Raw genomic sequence first — 20,602 nt, forward strand, 5'->3', positions numbered from 1 at the left:
CCACGATGCAAGTCGATGCGCTAGTGCCCTTATTAAAGTGTATTTGCACACATTGAAAGAATGAACGGGAAGGGGGGGGGGGGGAGGGCAGGATGCCAATTGCCCATCCGCTATTGTTTTGTACAAATTGTGGACCCTCCAGACACACAAACACCCACACGCTCACTTAAAACCCCACTCCCTCAACCCTCACACACTATGATCGTCAACAGGAGAGAAACTCTGTTAATTACTGTTTGCCCCCATTTATCCCAAACTTTTTGGATTTGAGGGGGCGCAGACATACTTTCACAATATCGTATTGAATAAGAAAGTTGTGACACGCGCCCACAATTCCTATGGGAGGAAACTATTTTAAGCTCCATGAACTGATCTTTGATCGCGTACGTGTGCGCCTGTCAAAATTACCTCTCTCATTATGGCTTCCACCAATATTATTTTGATGGAGACGCCACTGTCACCATGCAGCTTTTTTGTAAACATGAGAACTTAGAAACAGAATTAAAGAGCAGAATTTATCACGTGCCCCATGTCGGCAACCTTTCCTTCGCTACTTTTTTTATGACACCCAGAGGCAGCGGCTCCAGAGTAGGCTATTTTGTAGGGACAAACACTCTAACAAATAAAATAAAAGAAGGGTTAAAAATAAAAGCATCTTACATATTTTTAAGAAGCGTGGTATGGCTCAAAAATTTATTGGGGGAAAGGTCTGTCGATTTGTATCAGGGGGATGTTAAGCATATTATACAAGAGCACCTCCCCTCCCCAGTAACCCTTGGTAACGCCGCCCCTAACGACATCAATCATGACCATGAATGTCAAGGGTTATAATCAACAATCAAGCATCACAACACCCCTCTAATCAACAATGTGGGTGGAAATTGATGTACGTTCGCTTGTCTCGTTCGGTTCAAGTAATTGCTAAGCAGAAAAACTGAAATCCTTCCTGATTTAGAACATAAAAATTAAGGATACCTTTCAATGTCAAATTTCATCAGTTTGTCTAGCTACGATAATTATGGGCGACATAAGTTTGAAGCAAGTCGGGCAAACCCCTAGCTTTCAGAAGTATTTGTAAATAATAATAGTAATGTTATGATTAATGTGAGACGGAGCGGGAGGGAGAGAGATAAATAGTAAGAGATAGATAAAGAGAGATGTGGAGAGGGATATAAAGAAAGGAAAGAAAGGGAGGGAGAAAGAGGGGAGACGGAGAAGGATGGGAAGGATAGAAAGGACTGTGAGAGAGGTGGCCGGAGAGAGAGAAAGAGTATGTGGGAGATGTGGATAGTTGTGTGTGAGTTGGAGTGTGTTGGAGAGAGAGAGGGGAGAGAGAGAGAGAGAGAGAGAGAGAGGGGGAGAGAGACAGGGAGAGAGACACACACAGAAAGAGAGAGAGATAATAGTAAAAGAGGGAGGGGCGGGGGGAGGGGATAAAGAAGATAAAGAGAGGGTGATAACGGAAAGATGGAGAAGAACGAGGGATGAGGGAGGATCTTCAGAAAGGAGGATGGATGTTGGTTAACGCGGAGATGGAGATTATCGCCGGGATGAGTCAACATACAAATATATCGGGCGATACATCTCGATCAGTATTAGTAGAACCCTACTACTTGGCCTACTTCAGCGAATGGGCGATCCAATCTTAAATTTTCCCTCGTGTTTAAATGCTTAACGAGAAAATTCCTCTTGAACAGCTCCATCAAAAGGGGTCGAGAAATCATTGTAACGCATGGCGTCCGCAATCTAGATACATTATTGCTCTTATTAGGCAAGTTGACTCCCAAACGAGGCCCGTAAATACTCATTGTGATTGAAAGGATGTCATTATTGCGCCCCCAGCTCAAGTTGTTTCCAAACAAAATAAAGATTTTCCTCTCGAGAGCACCAGTCTGCTCAGACGAAAAATAGACTGTTACCATGATTACAGGACATCTCTTACGAGTGCTATAGAAAGATAAGTATAATATATGCTCTTTCTCAATGTTCGGGAGTATTAAGACAAGTCTCGGGTCGCCTATAGAATGTTTTGAAGCTGGGGAAATTCCCCGCGTCAGATTTGAGCTTTTTCATGACACACACAATTCAACTTAATTGGCACATCATGACAAAAAATCTTTTGAAATTTCATTTCATTTTTTTCACGTTTTTATTTAATCATGCCTGATTAACAGAATCAATTAATTGACCAAAAAGATTCTGTGATGTTACCGAAATCAATCATATTTGTTATATCGGTCATGACTGCTGCTGGAAATATGAAAACTGATATGAATTAGCCATTTTTCATAAATATCATAGTAGATCTAGACTTGTTCAATGTAGAGGTGACAAGATTGCGAAACCTATTGTTTTCATTGACTTAAATGTGCGCATTTGACACAGAGGCAACTTGAAAGTAATTGAGAGGGCCTGAATCCAAATAGAGACCACAAATACCCCAAATTTAACATAACACATATTGCATAAAATTTAATGGATAAAATAACATAATTCACCTGCAAATTCAAAATTTCATTAGTGCATTTATTTTTCAACCTAGCCATTCGGCCTCGGTATATACTCGGGGATCAGATATTTCGTTATATTTCCTGCAATATTTGTATAAATTGTTTAATGAGCTGGCAGTAAAGTACACAATTTATTATTACGATTTACTATATTGGCAGCAATTGTATTTAAGACAAGGTGCTTTATGAAATAATTAAGCCAGAAATATGCTTTTTACATTATGCCACTTTAGATTTTCAACCTTAAAGCCGATATTAGTTCGCATTTATACTGCAAACAATTATAACCAGTCGATTTGATAATATTTACAGTGAAACCAAGATGTGTTTGGGTCGATGATGCTTCAAGACGCCACGAAAATTGCGATCCCTGAAGACAAAAACGAAGGGATTCAAAGCTGCGTTGCTATATGCGATGATCTCAAACGCGGTTCGCAGATAGAGCATCGTTGATGGAGTGGTCTTCAAGTGAATCTCAAGAAGAAACTTGATGGAAATCGGGAGCCAGCACACAGCGAAGACACACAGTACGAGGAGCGTGGTCTTGGTCGCTTTCATCTGAGGGGTGTGGATTTGGATGGGTTTCCGCCCGCCATGCGCCGCTCGCTCGATGACAGCGATCCGCATCACCTGTCGCCTAGCAACGCGGAAAATGATCCAGTAAATGAGACTGAGGACGAGGAGACAGAGAGGCGGGAGGATGGCTGAAGTGTAGAACATGATGATGTTGTATGCAATCGCAGAGCAATGCGAGATCGTCTGGTCATTTCGGCTGTACAGTGGAACCAGACCAAAAGAGCAAGACATGACCCAGTTAAATGCTATTGTCCCTGCGATCCTCTTCGGTGTCACTACACTGATGTACTTTAGGGGCCTGGTAATGCAGATATACCGGTCAATGGCGATAGCAATCAAATGCATGACAGAGACGCAATGAAGGTAGAAAGCCATCATGAAGAACCACAGGTGCGTTTCTCCTGAGCATGTGCGAACATTCTGGACGACTCTTCCGTAAGCACCCGACGGAAGAGCCACCGTCCCCGTCAACAGATCCGCCACGGCCAAACTAGCAATCAGGTAGTAGGTCGGCTTGTGCAGACGACGCTCTTGATACACCTTGACGATCACGAAAATGTTACCAATCAAGGCCACGAAACCGATGACGAAGTAGAGCAGAGACGATATGACAAGGAAAGCGATGGATGGATCACTGATGTAAAGATCATTTGTAGGAAATGTCGACATGGTGGAGGGAATCGTGGGCGAGCATCTTGAGAGTGTCAAAGCATCAATCTCGTTTCCATTCATGATTGTTTAGAACAGATGTCACCGGAGGAAGATTTGTTTTCAATCAGTCATTGATGTTGCGGCAAGGGGTAGGCTCTACCAATAATTTCTGGCACGGTTTAGTCCGGAGAGATTGTGTACAATCGCTCCCCCGTTAACAAAACGATGCTGCTTTCACTGCCAACGTGGCCAATACAAGAAAAATAATTTTATTCGAAAACAGTGATCGTCATTTTATCAGAAAGGATTGCTAGAATTTGATAGAACTCTAGCATCAATGATGAGTGGTCCTCTTACTCCCTTGCAAAAACAAAGATGATATCGTCTAATGGTTTGAGCATAAGTGCTGTCGAATAAAAAAATCAATTTGTGGAGACTTTTATGAGGAATATACCCCCCCCCCTCCAAGAAAGTGGCAATCATTGTATCAGGTTCCATAGCATTCCCCTATTTCATTTTTATCATATGATGCCCTTTTTTTTCTCAATTTAATTTGTGTTAACATTTCACGACTGAGTAGTTGACTCAAGACGAAAATTGAGAGGAAACAGTAAAATACAAAATATAATTATTACATTAACCGATGCCGCATAAGAAAGGTTATTACATAACTATAAGAGCACAAACAACAAAAAACCCATTTGCCACATTGTTTGAGATTGTCAGCCTCAATTATTAGTTATCTCGCAACTTGAAAGCATTTGCACTTCGTGTGCATTTGCATTCAATTAGATATAATCTAAACGGTCTTCGTCTAGGCATGTTCTGTGACGTTTTACCAATGCAGTATCAGCATCATTAAAGTGATGTTCTTTAAAAAAGATGTGAAAGAGTTTTATATAACAATATAGAAATGCATACACGATACATGATTACTTTCAGTGCATTGTCAACGAAAGAAGTTGCGGTAGAGTATAATATTACAACGAAATATCGCACTCACAATTACGTGCACTCACACCAAACGACTTTTGTACTTCTCAAAAAGAAAGTGATAGGGTCATATTAAAAAGCCTTTGACTTGATATACCTTTAAATACGTTTATTCAATTAATATAATACTTGTTATTAATCGAAATACTTACAAAGCATGCATGTATTGGTCGAACATCTAGAAATTAAAGAGAAATGAAAACGTGAAACGACCAGTGCAACTACGTAAATATATTTGACCCCAATGTTTGTCAAAGTTGTTATGTAACCTAGCTGTTTTTTGCGTATGCAGTATGCTGTCTTTTGGGAAATGATAAAAGTGCATGAGGATTATATATCATTTGTTTAATTGTAACAAGTGTCGTTAAATATCGTCTGAATTTAAAGGTATTACCAATGCGTTTGTGTCTAATAACAATACCTGTACACACTTTAAATGAGCGTAGTTATTTGGTACTTCTCTGCAAATAATTAAAAAGAGGAAAATACAAAATTCAGTTGGCTAACGATAAATTACTTAAATTTACGTGGGAGTATGTGGAAAGGAGCTCCTCATGTAATTAGTGCTTATTTTGGCTCTGGAAATCGATATAGAAACAAGAATCCATAATAGGGTTATTAAATAAAATAGGAATGGTAATACGTGCAAAATGATGCTAATGTAACAAAATGACTTAAAGGGGAAGTCCACCGGTTTTAATCAAAGTAAGAAAGTGAGAGAAACAAATTAGTTAAAATATAAGCAATATCAGCAGGAAATTTATTAATTTTTGAAGTTGTCATCAGTGAAACACGAATTGGCAACACTACGACGTATTTTGCGAGCTTCTCTCCAATTTTCTGTACACAGAAAATTTCATCAACTTTCATTTTCTTCTTCATTGCTCAAACTTTTATTGACCTGTTTCTATAGTTTTTTTTCTTCTATTAAAACCAACTTAATATCAAGGAGAATATTAAGGAGGGCTTCCTTTTTAACGGTGGGAAAAGCAAGCGCGACCAAACTATTTGTGTGTGTATTACAACATAATTCTGAAACTGCCTCTTATCAAGATGATGCTTTAAATCACATTCAATTAATATTTCTATTGCTGCATTGAAACAACGACATCACGTATATGTTTCCATACCGCACAGATTGTAAGGTCAATATAATTATGTTCGTGTTTTACATAGATATTTGTTTAAAACCACAATTAAAAGATAACATTTAAGTTTGTTCCCATCTGATCAATGTCATTGTTTTATTCCTATGGACTTTTCCTTTATTGCTTCGTGGTATATTGCCCTGCTCCTCAATTTATTTAGTCGCTTCGCAATATTTCCTTAATTTTTTTCCTCAATTTCTGTCATAAGGTCTCGTCAACGTATTTGTCTTTTCTTGGAATATCCAAGAAAACATTGTTCGATTGAATGATAAATTGAAAGAGACCAATTTTTCTCCCGTTTCTAATGGTTTGTATTTGGTCTGCGATTTTTTGCCTTCTCCTGGGAAAGCAAAAGACGGGAGCGCAAATTGCGTTTATCACTTAGCCTAGATGTCTTTGTCATTCTGTCGTTTGCATTTCATATCTTCCGTATTTTTTTCTTCTTCTCCCCTTCTGTCCCACAAATATTCTCCGGCCTGAGAATTTCTTTTGCTTCTGCGTCTGTCCTTCATTCCCATTCCTCTTTTCTTTCCAAAATCCTGTTTACTCTTTTAAAAACTGAAAGAAAGAACATTTGAAGTAGAAAATCTGTGGGACTACGATTTCTTGGTAAAAAGTGTTTGCTTACTTTATGCCTGTCCCGTAATGCGTCGTGATACAGAGCTGATAATCTTAAAGAGAAGGTCGAGTTCTGCAAAGATGAAAATTAGTTTGTGACCTTATACTATCATCTAGATCTATTAGGAATAAATCATTATCAAAATCATTCCATGACTCGGGGTAAAAATAATTATTCCACCATTGTGACCAAAAGTGTATATAAGTCAAATTTAAAGAATATCGTATAAGTAGATCATATTACCTGAACGAGTTGCTCTTCAAGTGCCCTCATATTCAAATAGGAAAATAAATAACAAAAAAGCTTGAACTAAACATTTATGCCAAGATGCATTCGTATGACAAGAATTCAAAAACAACTTTATCTTTAAACGATAAGATGAGGTCCATTAGTCTAAATATGACATCTTCCAGATATTACCAAATCGGGGTCAATGCTTTTTTTCCCCCGTAAGACGTACTTAGAGGAATAAATGTATAATCGAAATGGCAGGATATGCGAAATGGGTAATTACTATACCATTTGATTGATATTTCCCCCGAAAAATGACAGCTACCATGTTATTTAGGTCGAACATAAGTCTCACTTTGATGACGAGCTTGCTCTCATTATTAAAGTCTGGTTAGTTTCTTTATACATCATCTGTTCGGAGCCAGAAGAGGTTAAAGCTTAACTTGAGCTCGGGTATACTTTAAATGGGCATCGCATGTCGAGAGAACATGGCTATAATTCATTCTGGATTGTTTATCCTGAAGAAGATTATTTGCTTGAACTAGTAAAATAAAAACAACCTCACAAAAACTTGCTGGAAATCATCTTCAATGAAAACCACGACTCTCATTTGCATATAGTACGAACGTTCGTGCAAGAGCCGCACCACTCGCGGATGAATATCATTCGATCACCAATCTTAGACGTCGTCAAATATTATTAGAGGAAGCGCGCTTGCATGATCTCGTTCAAGTTTGATATATTACAAAATAAAATGTTTAACAGGAACTGTATCCTTTTTTGAGGCAGTCACACACATCTATGATAAGTACTTTCATGTTTCTAGGCATATTCGTTTTACAAAACTACTCCTGTACCTTATCTGATGACAATATATATGTATATGTCCATCAGCCTATTCATACGTGCATGATTTAACCTTGTTTCCCAAGCAGCAAACTCTTCTTAAAACTCTACCAAATGGGAGAATATGAGGATATAAAGAGAAATTACCGACTGGAAAATGTTGCTTCGTTATTCTTTATTCAAATGAAAACAGAAAAGCCATCAAATATACTCATTAACAACAACAAATCTAAGCTCTGACAGGATATCATTTACGTAGGGATATCACTGCCATTCACTCTCACTGAGCCCATGACTCCCGTTCGTGACGTCACGGATAGAGGCCCGACTCTACGTGCACTTCCGGGTTTCAGACTTAGATATTTTGGTAGAGTTTACTCGAATAAATTCATTATTCTAAACTTGTTTTGTCAGGTGGACACCATTTGGTGTTATTATGGGGGTTAAAAGCTTTCTATTTATGTAATTATCTCAGTATTTGGGATTGTCTTAGTGTATCAACTTTAAGCACATGGTGTCGGGCCTACTTACCTCGATTTCCTTATCTTTCTATGCTCCTTACTCAGCTCTATGCCTTTTCTACCAAAATCGTTTGGCACCTGTCATTTATTTATGAACATTCTGTGTAAGTTTTGTTGGATTCCGTGAGAATGTATTTTCTTTCGTTAACAGAATTCAAGCTTATCTTTAAATGATATCATTTGTTATACATAGTTAATGCTTTTCTGGCTACAAACAGACAACATGTTAAAGTTAATCATTAACTCGTTGATTAAACGTTACCAGCAGACTTTATATTCATTTGTTTGCACTGCAGTTCTGTAAAGTAAACACTAATACAGTCTACGCGCGTTTACAGCTCGTTCAAAATCACTGAAAAATCCCCTATGCTTCTTCCACGAACAAAATGGACGCTTTATTGTACATCGTGATAGTAGTGACAATCAAAGAAATGTGATGTTTTGTGTTCTTCTCTCTTGCAAGAAATATCAAGGTCTTCCTATGGCTGGCAATTGTGGATGAAATGTGTTATGCATTGAGCAATGCGTGCTAACGTATAATGCGAATCATACTGACGCCATTTTGACAGTCGAGCAATGTGTACTTTGAAATTTTCAGCGGAGACAATATAAATTTGACCCTTGGAAGGAGTTGGAATGGACATGTTTTTCTCGACTAGACTCTCCATCAACTTCCATTAGTGGATACCAGATATTTGATTGGGGATAGATGGTGCCGTTTTTACGATTGAAATCAGTGAATTTCAACTCTCCTAGCGTGTAGAATTAAAGGACGGTGTTTCGGTGCAAGATATATTTCGATTAGTCCGTACGATGTCAGATAATTCTATGTGCCAATCAAATATCTTTTAAGATATCTTAAACTTAGTGTATGCCTAATGTCTCTCGGTCTTGGTGGTGAAGATTATGCGAAACACAGTACCAGACTGCACACTTGAATCGTACACATACATGTTAAATTATATAGTATGTGAGCAGATCTAATCATACGCTGTAGACATTTGTAGAACATAGGCTTATATTACATGCAGCTATATAATTATATGTATCATGTAGCACATTGGTGGTGAACGGTATGAAATGATAGTTACAACACTGACAAAGATGGATCAGAAGAAAGCATGGGTTATGGTCATTGTGCTGGCAGGATGCGTCCTAACCCTCCTGCTTCGAAAGAGTGCCAACGTGGTGGAGAACGGACCAATGCTTGTCCATCTTGACATGCCAGACGATCTTGCCAACATGTTTGGAGACACCCGGTTACTCGAAGACCCTGACACTGTACAGAGCTTGGCAACACCAGAAGCTAATGCAGCCGAGGATGATCCATTTAGATATACTGGCAAATCAAGCGTAGCGGATTTGATGTTGAAGAGTTTGCATGGATCATCGGTACTGACGGCCCTACAGAACTCTGATTCTGATGGGGACAACGGTACAGTCTATGACGAAAGTTCTATTGCTGATATTTGGAGAGAGGAAGATATGGACAATGGAACGTGGAAGATATTCGAGGAGGAGTACAAGAAAATTGATTGGAGGCAGAACAAGGATGGGTTCAACCGATGGAGGTGATAATCACGACGTGAATTATTATAATTATGTAGTTTATGAGAATATATTAATTCGTTTGTTGAGGTTACAAGACTCATAACCCGTCCGCTATTGTTCAAAGGTCAAGCAAGTGTTATAAACAGTTTAAGCATGTTATAGCCTCTGTATCTGATTCTTTTGTAGATCATTGCGATTTGAAAGAGGGGGCCTAATTTGGCCAATCAAGCTTACATGTATACGTGCAGATTTTAATTTATTTCAGCTTTGCAAAACTTTATTGACCAGCAAAATGTTGTGTGTACCTTTTACCACTTTCTAATTAACCTTTCTATAAGACCTAGTATTGGGGTTTGCTACATACCTCATACTTTTGTCAATATACGAATATGCTGTAAGAGATGGGTTAATCATTCGCTTTACTTTCATGGAAACAGGGCGGAGCTGGTGACGTATGGTGTGGACTCACGCAATAGTTTCTTGGTTACTCATGATTCCGTAGAGGTCAAACGAGTTCTTCCGTTCTACATCAGTACTCAACATTCTTATACCGTCAGTGAATACTTCATGTCTCTTATTCCAGAGGTATGTTTGCTGCAGAAGATACAAAACCTCTTTATATCCCTTAAAATATGTCATATCATGGTAACGATTTTGCTAGATATAGGGTCGGCATATGTAATTAATCAATGCCCTCAATGGCACTACAGACATCATTCATTATATTTATCAATAAAGGTGATAGTGAAAATTAATTCACAAGATACTTATAGACAACATCGACAGCATTTGAACGTGTGTGCGTATGTGTGTGCCTGGGTGTGTATTTGATATTATATAACATTTTAATTCGGTACACAAATAGTAAGAATATGTCCACTTTGAATATCAAATGTTTGTAAATGTGATCTCTCTGACATATTTCTGCTCCTGTTTTTCTTATCCCAGTCATCCCCTTACAGCGGGAAGAGCTTAGGGAGGTGTGTAGTGATGGGGAACAGTGGTAACCTCAGGAATAGTGGATGCGGGAAAGAAATAGATGCAGCCGATTACGTATTCAGGTATGTTATTTTGTTAATTAATAAAGGAGAAGTCAACCCTGACATCAAGTAGGTTTTAATAGAAGCGGGAAATGAGAGGAACAGGTCAGTGAAAGTTGGAGCAAATTCCAATTAAAAATAAGAAAGTTATGAATTTTGGAAGTTGCGATCAATCAAACACAAATTGGCATCTCTCTGATTTATCTTGCGAGCTCCCTTTCTATTCATTTGCTCTGTACTAAATAAATCAGAACTTTTTATTTTCCCTCAAGAAAATGTTCAATGATACACACACCCTAAACACAATTATTGCAAATATGTTTCTTTTCGACCCCCTATATGGAAAAAAATCTATTCCGTTATCAATAATGAATAAATTGAATGTTTATGAAACATTATGTACAGGGCAAATTAGGGTGGACTCCCCTTTTAAAAATGGTGTCAGTCCTGTATATCAATGCCCCACAATGGTTTCCAAAAGAGGCCACTGTATACAGGTTGTCTTTACAGAAATAAAGAAGTGGCCACTGAAATTTGATCGACAAAACATGGTCTGTAAAATTAATACAACCCACAACTTTATCTCCGTTTTTGTCAGGTTTGCAATTATCATTATTCTAATTTTAAAGCGGATGGGATTACGAAATACCTATTGTTCAGGGGGGATGAATGAATAGATCATCTCCCCTGAACAATAGGTATCAATTACAGATCGACACCCATGATTGTGGCTACAACAAAAGGAAGTAAGACATTTGTTTACTCACATTATCTTATTTGAAAATTAATAATTCGTTTATGACTATCATTCCTCTCAATGATATTTACTATATTTCAAGACATCTAGAGCAAAGCCTATTTAAATTTTCTGATAACCCCTTTCTCCCCCTCTCTCTCTCTCTCTCTCTTTCACATACACACACACACACTCTCTCTCTCTCTCTCTCTCTCTCAGGTGCAACATCCCTCCTCTTCGTGATTTCGAGAATGACGTCGGGTTGAAGACGAATCTAACAACAATGAACCCGAGCATGCTCGACACTAAGTATGTTCATTCCCCCTAAGTTACTACATGGTTCAATTACTTGATTCCATGGGCAGTACCAGATTATTGTGGGGGGGGGGGGGCATAGATACCTGTTCTGAAAAGGTGCTGACACTAAGAGAAGAAAAAAGACCGAATGAGTTGATCAAGATTCCAAGGGGGAGCAATTAAGTCTCAAACTTTATGACACGCAAAAGAAAAAGGAAAGGAACAAAAAAAATTGGGGGGGGGGGGGGGGTTGATCTTTTATGTCCCTTTTACACAACACGTGCTCATTTTTTGTTCTTTTTGTTGGCATGGTAGATGGGTATTCAAAAGAAATAGTTTAACAAATCATTTCAAAATGATAAAACTGATTATTCTGTGAAAATAAGATAATCAATACGTAATTGTATTTTCTACTCCCTTTCTCTTACAGGGAATACGGGACCATCGCCATTACCCGAGATATCGACTACCCGTACAACCTAGTCCTAGCGCCTTACAACGGTGTCATCCTACTTCCTTGCTTTAGCCATTTCTTCTACCTGCGCAAGTGCATTAAAGCCATCAAACAGTACTACCAGAAGAACGCGAACATGACATTCCTTCATCCTGAGAACTTCATGGCTATATGGGAATACTGGAAGGATCGGCAAATGACCAACCTACCTTCAACAGGTGTGTAATTTTGAGAACACCTGCACTAATGATCAAGATTTGGTCCAACTACCCACACAGGGTATCCACAGCAACGTACTGCTCTCCCTGCGGACCCTACAATTTTACTTACCCCCAACATTGCCAAGTACCCATTTGATATACCTGGGTCGAGAGGGACAACTGCGGGTAAAACATCTTGTCCTAGGATGTAAGCACCGAGCGGTGATCAAACCCAGGACTTCTCATAATGAGAGTCAAGAGCCTTCGCCAATATGCTCTATTGTTCGTTACTTTCAAAGAATCAGTTCCAATTCACGCCCCAATCATTAAAAAAGCTCTTTAATCGGGAAATTATGTGTACTGTTCATTTTCTGATACTTAGTGGCGTATTAAGACTTGATATGAGGGGGGGGGGGGTAAATTCTTCCCAGATTGGGTCCAGAAGGAGAGGCAAAATGGACCCGGCGTGTCGAAGGTGATAAAGGTGGAAGTATAATGTTACATGACTTGTGTACATTTAAAATAAAATTGCTTAGCTTTTAGTGTTTCGCAAAAAATAACATGCCTGTAGGCCAATACATTTTGTGTTTGTGTGCTTGTTACTTTGAACTAAATATAATGCTTTATATTTTAGATTCTTTATTGTGATTGGGAAAAAACGAATTTCAACACCTTGATTCCAATGCAGGATTTTACATCATAAACGTTGCGGCCACACTCTGCGACAGCGTCGATGTGTATGGATTCTGGCCTTTCGATAAGACTGCTTTGCGATCAGGTCAACCCGAACATGTGATGTATCATTATTACGAGGAAGGAACATGGCGTCCCGTTCACGACATGACTGGAGAATTCAGACAGCTTTTTCAGCTGCATCGAGATGGAGTTCTGCGAATGCACCTAGGAAATTGCACCTCAAGATGACGAATAACATCAAATAAAATTGGACTTTGGTTTTCCTGATGTGAAGAGGCAGATCTGAAGACATTTACCACATATCGTGCCTTAGGTCTTTTATGCATGATTGCAAAAACGGATGTGACACAAAATGGTGTCACTTACTAATTGTCTGATTGTCGGAATTTCTTTCTCAGGCACCTTGACACCTACCGAATTATTGGCGGTTTTGTCACCATCACGACTCTTTGTGTATCATTTTAAGATCTTATGTTCTCTCGAAATCGGATGGTTTGTGTGTAAATATGTAATTAATCTTGAACATTTTGTTTAAAGTGGGGTTCTAGTATTCCATAATTATAATACCAACATGCTCAACTATATATAAAAGTATTCCATGGACTTTGTTTTTGAACAAATAATGACTTTGACTGTATTCCGTAAAATTCAGATAAAGTCACCGACGAGTATTTTCCTATGTTTCTCTTTCAATGAACATCTCGTATATACCATAATTGTATCAATTTTAGATCATTATGTTAAAACTTTGCTTGTTTTAAAGCGGGGTTCTAGCCTCCCAAATAATATCAACATGCTGAACTACAGTTTAAAGGTGATACATGGACTTTGTTTTCGAACAAGTTATGAATTTGACTGTATTCCGTAAAATTCAGATAAAGTCACCGAAGAGTATTTTCAGATGTTTCTCTTTCAATAAAAATCTTGTGTATACGATAATTATATAAATTGCAGAGTACTATTTGAAACATTTGCTTGTTGGCATGTCAAAGCAATCTGAATCTGTGCAGTTTCAGGGTCTTACCCGGAGACCGACAGCCTACGAGACCAACATTGACAGAATGCTCACCAGATCTATACAAAGACATCAGAAAATAAAGAAAGGAATATAATTTTTAAAGGTCCACGAGACCGACAGCCAATAACACCGATACAAAATGAGATAAGGGACGGTGGAAAGATGTCGATTTTGAGGGCGTTGGTGTCATGGGACTTTGGTGTAATGAGAGCTCAAAAGTAATTATGTCGGAAGGCGTACGAGACCTACATTGTCGATCTAGTGGGCTGTTGGTCTATATAGGCTGTAGCCGCGATTTTCATTTTCATTTTTGGGGTTCGATTTACAGAATGTATGATTAGTAAAATTCACATGTACAAGTATATCACACGATACGAACGGTAAACAAATTATTTCGATTAAATCAAGACTTTATTTGTTTTTACTTTGATGATACAATGTCAAGTGTATTTGTGCATAGAGCCACTCGATTTGAAAACACAACTTTACCACCTCAAAAGCGGATGCATTGGTATATTTTACAGCTAGTAAAACATATTCTTGAATACTCAAGTCTCAAGTAAATTTGAAGTTATCCCTCGACATTCAACTGTGTAATCGTGATAATAACATTGTTGCAGAGGTTACAGTTGATATATTCCAGAGATTGCACACACATATTTATCATTGACACCTAATCACATTATCTTCCACTCCAATGGAAATATTCTTCTCATTCTTTTTATCTCCTTGTTTTGTGATACATTTCTGACACAATAACACCTATTTTCGTGTGATATTTTTCATTGGATTTAATTATATCTGCTGAAGCTCAACGGAAATATATTACAGGTGATTTCTTATTTACGGAACCAGCTTTGATTCGTTTGAAACTAAAATCTGGCATTTGTTTTAGGCAATCTTTAAGGGATAAACATTAAAACTCACAAGATATCATAGAGTAATAGAAAAGGAAAGAAAAACAAAGAACAAAAGAATTTGAATGTAACAAAAGTGATTCCTCATATACGGCACAACCAATTTGCAATATGTTTCCACAAGGTCTTAAAGGGATAGGCAATTTTTGTGTTTATACAGAGCTAACAGCACGAATGGCATCATAAAGATATAGAATGAAGTAAATTTCTTCGTGATTATGATGATAATTAATTCCCTCTGGCCTTTTTTTATCATTCCCGATACAATGGCAGATAAATGGTTTAAAGGTGAAAGGGGTCAATTTCTAATACAAAATAAAAAACATAGATTCTACTGAATCTATTCGGGAATTTTAATCTATTAGGTCATCAATCATTGAGATTCATGCCGGGATTCATGTAAGATTTAGTGTAAACCAACTTGATAGATATATGAAAAAGATAGGATGTGTCCCACGTGTAATTTTCCTAGGGATTCAATGCTTCATTCCAATCGATATCTTGTTAAAAACGTAAAAACTGTTAACCATTCGAAGAATTTAATATCTTTATACAGAGTCGACTTTGCTTGGGGGCTGAAATAATAAATACATATTGCAACTATATAAAAACGAAAGCAAAATAATTTAATCATGTTTATGTCATGAAGATAATTGAGAAACAAGGATCTAATGCATTATTAATGCAGATAATGCATACACTGTATTCGTGATCCACATTTTATAAATCCCCTTGGATCAATTAGTGATAGATACCATGGTAACCGTATCATACCTAACATCAGTCGGACGAAATCGACTCAGATGTTTGCATTAGCATTTCACCTCATGCCTAGTAATCTGAATCATACTCGTATAAAACTCTGGAACTGAATAATGCAATTTACAGGTATCAACGCAAAGTTTTAAAATATATCATTATTTATGTTATGGGTAATAGATATTGACAGAGAAATATGTTTATTTTCTCTTGCCAAATTACCGTCTAAATTGTACAAAACGATCTGGTTTTCGTCTCTGTATATCCTGCAAGTTTACTTGATTCATATATACATCCTCGTTTTACATCCTTAAACATGTAAGAGTTAAGACTCACAATCATGCGCGAGATTAATGCAAGTTTGTTGCAGAAGAACAGTATTACGAATTCAAGATATAACAAAGTAAGGCAGTTTTCTTCGTAGTTAAACCGATGTATGCAAGTATTAATATGTGAAACAGTCTAAGTAAAATAATTTGTATATTGAAACAAAAAATCATCGTGAGTTTTGTTTTTGAATTTTCATTATTATTTCATTAAAAAAAACACGATCGAACAGACGTCAAAATGTCAACCTCAGGCAATTTCAGTAGCCTTGTGCATCATGTTTTGAAATGGGCGAATATTACAATGACTTTATTATTAATGCAATACGAACATGATATAAACTACAATAGGGTATTGAAATTGCTCCTGAGTTGACCTTTCGAAAGTCTTTGAAAGATCGTGTTAAAGTCATCAGCTTAATGAAGCTTGAATTCAGATTCTTTGAAACGGGAATTAAATTCAAAGGAATACCAAAAACTTGGCATGACTGGCAAACACGAGCCTTTTAAGAACAAAGGTGGTCTCCTGACATATTCACTTATTTCCCTGCGTTAGTGACCGTGCATAATTATTAAAACAAAGGAATGCATCCCACTTCTCACCACTTAGTTCATACCACTTAAAAACTGAAGAATTGGAACCACGTAATTGGCAAGATCAGTGGCTGTACGTGAGCGATTTTTTTTATAAGACTACTTATCCCATCATCCTCTTTATCACTATTCCTAGTATAAAGGAGGCCCTCTTTTCCTGGGCAATGAACCATATTTCTAGAACACAATATTCATCAAAGGGGCTTTCCCTCAAATTTTGTGATTCCAGTTGACCCTACAGAAAATTGATTTCATTTTTCAAAGGAACTTAGACCTAAACACTTTGATTAATTGGCAGTCGCCATCTTAAATGTACACCCACGTCCAAGTAAAGTAAATTTCGTGTTCGCGGAAAACTGTGTCTTTTCAAGTAAAGTGTAGACCTGACCACTTTCATTCATCTGGAGACGGATGACATCAATGTGAACATTCTACCTATGTAATATAGATTGGTTAACTACATGGTCATGTTGGTGGAAAAGTGCATAATCTTAAAAGATAATGCATGTAGACCTTATCACTTTGATTAACCCAAAGACGTCATTTTCAGTGTATACATCATTTCCAACTGAAGTAATACAACATAGGAAAGCTATCTACATGATCATGTTCATCGTCTTTGTGGGATGGGGGGGGGGGGGGAGGGGGAGTAGGTGGCATCACTTTAACATTCTGAATGGGATGCCGCACGAAATTTTCTGATTAGAGTTTAAGAGACCCTCACATTTGCTAAAGATATTTACCAAAAGACAAAATAATGTCTTAGATTTTCACATTCGACGAGGGCATAATTGACTTCCTCGCTTTTTTTTAATTTACCGGCAAGGGTACTTTTTTATAAATTCAAAAGAGAAACAGTAGACATGTGCCTAAGATTTTGAAATAGTTTGCCCAATAGGCTTGTTTATTAAAGTTAACTGTTATGGATACCAATATATGCTACCAATAACTCTGCCTTCATAAAGAAGTAATTGGTGATCACCACGACACCGTGATAAATAAAGTGCACATAAAGGTTTAGTGAAATTTAATACACGAAGATAAATAAGTGCAGCACATTGACCATGTTTAATGCATGATAATATACAATAACAAATTGACTATAGACGAAGCCATTACTTACATGGCAATAAATACCCGGTATTTATTGTCCTGGTGCATCTTTTTACATCAATAGAATAACAAGATTAGATGAGTTTATATGAAATATGATTCTGGTATTCATGAACATAAAAAGGGTAAGCGAATCATGTAAATTACTAGCATGGATCATAAACGGTGAGACCGAATTTGAAATTAGATTTCCATTGAACAGAACTGGAAAAAACATACGTGCAATTCTTTCTGGTATTCCGGAATGATTTATAGACTCTCATCAATCATTATGGTATGAACAAACAGACGTTATCCTCTGTACACCTCCTAATCTCATAGAATTCTGAGTTTCCGATTAAAAGGAGGGTTCGATTGAACAATGATAATAACAATAATAATGATAATAATAACGATAATTATAATAATGATAATGTTCTGAGTTTATATAAACCTTAATAAATCACAACTTAAATAACACAGAATATATTATTACCCCTGTCATCGGATTTAGAATTGAACGCATACAATTTATGAACATTATCCACTCACTGAAGAGTATACCCGCCAGCCGCCATTTTACAGAAGCTGACAATAAGTTTCTCATCCTGCCGGGTATACATATTTAACACTGGGGAAGAGTGTGGCTAATTCAATTCAATTCAATTGAAATCAATTCATTTATTTCTAAATTCCAACATCAATTAAAACAAAGTGTAAAATACAGTCAATGGGCAATAAAAACATTATAAAACTATGACATTTCAATCAAACGATTAAGCAGATAAAAAACAAAATGAGTATAGCATTAAATGAGAAACAAGGTGAAGAAAAGGGAAAAGTAGACAATACAATACATAATGCAGTATTGACAGACAACATAAAAAACATAAGTGGATAATTGGAAAATGGGGAGCACAATGAAAGCCAGGTTTGTGGCTTGTTACGATGTGCACATCTAGTTGTGGATTGATGTCTTGTCAATGGACGTTATTGCCGGGCACGAATATTCGAACCCTTAATTTATGGATTGAGAGTCAAGTGAATAGACCTCTACACCACGGCACCTCCACATTGTGTTCATGTTTTTTTTTAGTGCAATATTTCATCACTGGATAATGGATATGCAAATATCATCTCAAGGATCCCCCTATCGTCAAGCTCCCCGCTCCCCCGACAGCACAAGAATTTGAGGTAACACTCGTCTAGAGAATAAGTCATGTACATCGCTCTCTACATTGGAGTAAACACATTAAAAATGACAGCCTGCAACCAACTATTCACTTCGATACAGGAAAAACACAACGAAACAAAACATGAATATGGCAAAGAACCAATAATCACTTGTTGTTATTAATTCACTACGTGCACGGAATTTCTTACACTGTGGTAAGGAAATATACATAATTATACCAAGACATTCAAATGTGGGATTACATAGTCTTGAATACAAAATCCCAATTTGTAATTCTTTAAAGGCGGCTGTCGAAATTGATCCGTACATTTTCTTGGGTTGTACTTGCAATGTACTTTGTCGTACCAGAGTGGCCAGTGACTGGAACAGACGGTCTATCCCTGCAAAAGACTTGTTTGAAAGCATGGCGATATCGTTGGCTCATCGTAGCGTAGATAATCGGGTTGATGACGGAATTGATATACGCCAGCGCGCGTGCCGAATAGCTCAAACCAACGAAGATGTCCGAATGAAATAACAAACGCTTTTGAATTCCCGACAACATTTCGATGAAAGAAAGAATTTCAAATGGAGCCAGGCACAGAAAGAAGATGATTCCATTTATGATCAACATCCTGGTGATTTGATCGCGCATGCGCGAATCGATTTCGGAAATTCGTTCTGAGTGGTTCTTGAGGCGACTCACTGATTGGTTCAATCCCCGAACGATCAATATATACATAGCTCCGTTGATCGCAAGAGTGAGAAAAAATGGTATCGTCTGCATTCCTTCTCCGTATACCTTTAACCATGGATAGATACCCGTGCAAAGGCCCCATGAGTCCGGGTAATGTAAATAATGTGCTTCCTTGGGCCATATGATACAAATGTTAAAGAACTTGTTATTTGTCGTTATCAGAGCTGACGCAAGACACACTGATACAATCCAAGCAACACAAGCTAATACTCCTGCTTTACTTTTGGTGACAAAGTATCGATTCTGTGGCTTACATACTGCGCAGTATCGTTCTATAGATACCAAACTTACAAAACATAATGACACGAAATAAGTGGTGTCTGTAATGAGGTATATCCACACACATCCGCCATTTTGAAGCGGTGTATCGTCTCCATGTATCGGCGATTTCCCATATCGGTACACTTTCTCTCCTACACATGTGGTTAAAAAAACGACATCTGCGATGGCGAGATTGATCAAATAGCAGTTCGTCAACGTGTGCATCCGAGGAACGCGCGAGACAACAAAAATGAAAGTAAGGTTGGCGACGACACCGAAACACACGATCAGCGGGAGAAACACAATCGAATAAAACCTTTCTCCAGCGCTGTACCCGAAGCCTTGCGCGTCCCGTAGTGATGTAATGTTATCCGTCTGGACACACCTTGAGAAATTCGTCTCCATTTTGACGCCCAAAAGTGATCATGTACATTCAAAATAGATCCATAAAATTAATGACAAACTCAGCGGTTCATTAAATGACTCTCGATTTGACGATTAACTCTTAGAATCTCGATACTTTACCTTCTACTAGTAAAAGTATTTTCACATTCAAGATCGCTGTTAAGGTCTTTCTGCCCTTTAAATATAACACTGATCTTCAATGCTGTGCAAAATATCTTACTCCAATAACG

General features: G+C 37.6%; 2 protein-coding genes across 2 annotated transcripts; one reads left to right on the top strand and one right to left on the bottom strand.

Annotated features, from left to right (window-relative positions):
- Positions 1-2,816: 2,816 nt before the first annotated feature.
- LOC594421 (adenosine receptor A3-like) lies at positions 2,817-3,818 on the bottom strand. The gene has a single exon (XM_793863.1). It carries the CDS (start codon positions 3,816-3,818, stop codon positions 2,817-2,819), a length of 1,002 nt encoding a protein of 333 aa, XP_798956.1.
- A 4,586-nt stretch (positions 3,819-8,404) lies between these two features.
- On the top strand, positions 8,405-13,397 carry LOC115922212 (sia-alpha-2,3-Gal-beta-1,4-GlcNAc-R:alpha 2,8-sialyltransferase-like). Its single transcript, XM_030980605.1, has 6 exons — positions 8,405-9,666; positions 10,084-10,231; positions 10,595-10,707; positions 11,642-11,731; positions 12,150-12,391; positions 13,062-13,397. The coding sequence occupies exons 1-6, from the start codon at positions 9,176-9,178 to the stop codon at positions 13,295-13,297; spliced, it is 1,320 nt and encodes a 439-aa protein (XP_030836465.1). The 5' UTR covers positions 8,405-9,175; the 3' UTR covers positions 13,298-13,397.
- Positions 13,398-20,602: the final 7,205 nt, after the last annotated feature.

Source organism: Strongylocentrotus purpuratus, unplaced genomic scaffold (genome assembly GCF_000002235.5).
Source record: "Strongylocentrotus purpuratus isolate Spur 01 unplaced genomic scaffold, Spur_5.0 spur5_scaffold_11, whole genome shotgun sequence".
Taxonomy (NCBI): Eukaryota; Metazoa; Echinodermata; class Echinoidea; order Camarodonta; family Strongylocentrotidae; genus Strongylocentrotus; species Strongylocentrotus purpuratus.